The 4,626-nt window shown below is 52.9% G+C and overlaps 1 protein-coding gene across 1 annotated transcript; it reads right to left on the bottom strand.

Moving 5' to 3' along the window:
* Window positions 1-774: 774 nt before the first annotated feature.
* On the bottom strand, window positions 775-4,219 carry APLN (apelin). Its single transcript, XM_032474724.1, has 2 exons — window positions 4,023-4,219; window positions 775-3,373 (listed from the first exon to the last, which is right to left on the bottom strand). Exon 1 carries the CDS (start codon window positions 4,217-4,219, stop codon window positions 4,028-4,030), a length of 192 nt encoding a protein of 63 aa, XP_032330615.1. The 3' UTR covers window positions 775-3,373; window positions 4,023-4,027.
* Between the last annotated feature and the right edge of the window lie 407 nt (window positions 4,220-4,626).

The raw sequence follows: 4,626 nt of genomic DNA, 5'->3' as shown, positions 1-4,626 counted from the left end.
GCTCTGTAGCAGGGAGGGTATAGCTCAGTGGCAGAGTGCATGCCTAGCATGTACAAGGTCCTGGGTTCAATCCCTAGTACCTCCATTAAGTAAATAAATACACAAATAACCTAATTGCCCCCCCCCAAGAAATAAAAAAATTTAAAAGGCTCTGCAAACTGTTGAAGGGCTACACACCAATGGGTCAGTATTAAGTTGTCCTGCCCTGCCACCACCCCTTTCTCTTTGGTTTCATGTGAAATTAGAACTTTGGGGTGATTAAGGCGGTAACAGACCAATCAGCATAAAGCCAGCTCATCCCAAAACTCCTTGCCTAAAACCAGTTTGTCTAAAAGTCAAAGTAGTAATTTTGAAAGACGGCATTTTGTACCAATTTTCCTCAGAGGCATTTCCAACATAATGTATTTTTAAATCACTATGTCACAATCTGCAACATTTTGTCAATGATGAGATTGTTTTGTGTGCTTGTGGGTGGCATCTTCTATTTTATCTTTCATTGAGCAGTTTTATGACATTTTAGCAAGTGTCTGAAGACCCTTGTTCAAATTGTATATTTCTAGAACTAAATACTTGTCAGATCTGTAGAATTTCCCACAAGATTTATCAAATGCACCTTTTGGGTGACTCCTATCTCCTCACTGGGTTTTACTTTGGATTGTGTATGCCGGTGTGCACCTAATGAGTTGATTAACCAAATTAGCATGTACCCAATGTTCTCCAGGATATTGGCATTTTGACAACAAGCGTGAAGAAGTGAGACAGATGGGGTAGAACTGCATCGAACTCCTTGCATTTTATTTCTCAGGCTATCAAGCAACTCTACTTCGTGAAATAGAAAATGATATATACAAAGTCATGACCAAATGTATTTATTGCAGGAAACATAACATTTCTCAAGAAAGGCAAACTGGCTAAAAAGTCCCAAGACTGTTCAAAAGTAGATAAAAATAGAAGACACGCGCCAAGGATACAAAACCATTTTTAGTAGAAATCCCTTCTTTAGTCAGAATATTCTTAAATAAATTGCTTTTTAAAAATCCTTTAAATGACAGTGCAAAAGAAAAAAATCAGGACACTCAAACAGATGCCAAAACACCTAAAAGTGGACTGCATTTTTGTGAACTTGTCGTTAAGCATAGAGATTCCTTTTGTGAGTTTGTGGCAAATTAGTCTGAAGCCATTTGACCTGGAACCGATTTCAGATGCAGGCACTTTTCTCGCTGCACGTGAAGTTCGTGGGCGGGGAGATGACCATGGACGTCAGGGGAAAGGAGCGCCCCTCCTGAGCCTGACCTCCAAGAGTAAGGGCGAATTGTCAGCCTTTCACTCTTTATTATAAAGACATATTTACACTGAACAATCTTTACAAACACAGTGAACACAGTTATGGGAAGGGGACGATTTTGTAATGGAAAGGGCCTTAATATCTTTGTATAAATTAGTATAAGAATCATAAACAACCACTTTAAATAAGACAGCCCCTCAGCACCTCCTCTGCCCCACTCTGCCCTGTGTCTCCAGACTTGCCCAGCCATCCCTCCCCCTCTCCCGCACCCTCCCCGTGGGGCTGGGCATCTGGTATCAGCGGCAGGAGATGGGGGTGGGGGGGAAGAAGGCCCAGTCCCCGGTGGAGGCATCCAGGGCAGAAGGGGCATTTTGGGCACTGGCTGGCCCCTACTCTGGGCTGTGGGGTACTGGGGGGTGGCGGGCGCCCAGCCTGGCTCCCCAGGGTGAGCTTTGAAGCAGCAGCAGCAGCAGCAGCAGCAGCGTTAGCAGCAGCGGAGGGAAGGGGGTGCAGCAGGTAGGCAAATGGGGTTGTTGTGGGACTTGGGGGGCCCTGAGTCCCCCTGATCCCACCCATGCATAGGTCATCAGGCTCTTGTCTTCCCTTTTCTCCTTCCCAGGAGGCCTCTGAGAAGAAAGTCTGCTCAAACTTACACTTCCTCCCATCTTTCCTTCCTCCTTCCCTTCTCTCCCTCCCTTCTTCTTCCCCCACCCCCTCCCCAAGGAAAGGCCGCTGGGAGAGAAGGTCTGGTTAACACAAAGGGAAAGCTGTTGAGTCCAACTGGTTAAGGCCACCACCTGACTCCTGGAAACCAGTGTTGGGGTTGCAAAGGTAGTCTCGGTGCCTGAGCTGCCACTGTGGCAGTACCCAGGGTCTGCCCGCGTTTCAGGAATGGGGGCCATGGGCAGTTAGGGAACTTTCTAGGCCAGGTTGGAAAATGGACCAGTGGGGGCTGGCCAGGGAGGAGGGAGCAGCTCCATCCCCGCAACACCAGGGGGCAGTTCAAAGCCGGCTTGCCCCTCCCTTCGTAGCCATCCCCGGTCCCAACCCCAGGAAAAGGCACTTAATGAGTTTGGAAAAGGCATCATTGAGAAGGAAGAGGACATCACCAAGTGGGAGTCGGAGCCCTGGGCCCTCATCCTGGCTCTGTGGGGACACTGAGCGGGTCACCATCCCTCTCCAGGCCCCTGAGTTCGTTTGCAGGAGTTTGCATAAGGAGGTGGAGCTAAGTGATCTCCAAGGTTCCTTTGGCTCTGATTGGCTGTGATTCTTGGCAAAAACAATCGTCCTGCTTGGCTTTTGCTCCTGGGATGGTATAGAGCCACCTCAGGCCCAGTACCCTCCCCTCCTGAGCTGGAGCTTGAACTAGCTGGGGCGGGGGTGGGGGAATGGGAGTGAGTGGGAGGGACTGTTAGGGGACACAGAGAGGTGAGAGAAGTGACAGTGTACTCCATGGCCCTGCTCCTTGCCTCTTCCTTACTGGGGCCAAACACGAGGATGAGGAAGAGGCCACAGTAGCTATTCCTCCACTCCTCCAATGCTTCACTTGCCCTTTGCCGCTGGAGTACCAACGCCCCCTTGCAATGCCCTCCAAGGCACCCTGTCAGCATCCCAACGCCCCAGTCCCTCTCACTGGAGTCTCCCATGGCTCGGCTCTCCATTCCCCTCTGCAGGTGAGGGGAAGGGGTCTGCTGGAGCCTGTTGAAGGAAGGAGGTTCCACCCAGCCCCCATGGCAGACCTGAGGAAGGAAGGGCTGAGAGGAGGGTTCCGTGTTAGGGTGTTCGCTGGAAGCGGTAGGGACTAGAGCAGGGCGAGGGCCGGGGAGAAGGACAGCCTTCCAGTGCAGGGTCTCCCAAGTCAGGAAGAGGGGCTGAAGGGATCCTTGAGCTTGAGAAGGGGAATCGTCGGAACTAGGGGCAGGACACCCCCTTCAGGGAGGCTGGTGGGGAAGGAGAGCCGGGACCATCAGCTGCTAAGACGTGTGCCAGCCAAGTGGCAGATGTGAGGGCTCCAGAGAAGCAGATGGATCTACGGATCTACGGAGCAGAGAGAATCGCAGAGGGTGGGCATGTGGGGTCCTTTCAGTCCTAAAGAGAGAAAAATGACCAGAGAGGAGTCACTGAGATGTCCTAGGTCAAAGGAACCACCCGGGATGGGAGAGGAGATCACCTTCATCCCACCCCCCGCCAAGCCTGAACCTAAAGCCGGAGACCGCTGAGTTGGTGCTGCCCTGTCCTGGCGACAGGATGAAGGACAGCAGGCCAGGCCTTGGGGACAGGTTCAGGCCCTGCTATTTTGCGGCCACCTTGGATTTTTCTGTTCCTGTTCCCCACCGGAGGCCACCCCCAAGGCCCTCTGCCTCCCTCCCTTGTCTGTGAGGATCCACACTGCGCACCTTGTACACAGACCCTCGGGCACCCCTCCCCACTTCATCAAGGCCTCCCAGGACTTCCAGAACTTTCCAATGGGGCCGGCCTGCCCAACCCCAGGCAGCAGGGTGGAAGACAGCCAGCATCCAACTCCTGGGGAGTCAGGAGATGGGCCCTGTGTGTCAATCCCCTCTCTGGGCCCCGCTGCAGGGGCCAAATGGATGCTCAGGAAGCCCCCATGTTGTGTGTGGGGTCGAGACTGCCTGGTGCCAGTGTCTAGCCAGTAATAAGCAGCAGGGCCACGCAGCTTCCAGGCCATTCCTCCCCTGCCCCTTTTGTGCCGCCCACCAACCTGAGGCCCAAGTACCTGCTTCAGAAAGGCATGGGGCCTTTATGGGAGAGGCGTGGCCGCTGGCGGCGGAACTTCCTCCGACCTCCCTGCCAGGGCCCTGCTCCGCTCCTTGGCCCTCTGGGCTGCACCAGGTGGCGGATGTTGGCTTCCTCCATTCCTTTCCCGTCAGAAGTCTGCAGCAGGGGACCTGCAGGAATGAGAAAGCCCGTCATCCTGAAAGGCTGATGCAGACAGGCCAGGGGCCCTGGGAGTTGGGGGGTGGGAGCCCGGGGTCGGGGTGGGGTGGGGGGGTCAGAATGTCTCCATGAGGTGGTGCTCTCAGAGTTTGTCTTGTCTTCCAACCAATGAACCATTTGCCATGTTTATGCTGTCCTGGGGCAAATGGAACTAACATCTTGCAAATTATACAGCTGGCTTTCTGTCCTTTTGACAGTCCTCTCACGTTTCCAACAGGCGCAAACATGTTCTGTGTTTAGAACCTCACTGAGGTAGGGGTGAGTTTGGGGCATTTTGCCTGTATGCGGCTGGGGCACAGCAAACAATAACCCCGCATTGCACCCTTGCAACTGATACACTTCAAACATAGAATATTTCAATGAAATGAACCCCACACCACCAC

Source organism: Camelus ferus, chromosome X (assembly GCF_009834535.1).
Source record: "Camelus ferus isolate YT-003-E chromosome X, BCGSAC_Cfer_1.0, whole genome shotgun sequence".
NCBI lineage: Eukaryota > Metazoa > Chordata > Mammalia > Artiodactyla > Camelidae > Camelus > Camelus ferus.
This window is presented reverse-complemented; position numbering and strand designations above follow the sequence as displayed.

Bases quoted from the DNA above. Each gene is read 5' to 3' on its own strand.
- APLN (XM_032474724.1), bottom strand. From the start codon at position 4,219: ATGACGGGCTTTCTCATTCCTGCAGGTCCCCTGCTGCAGACTTCTGAC.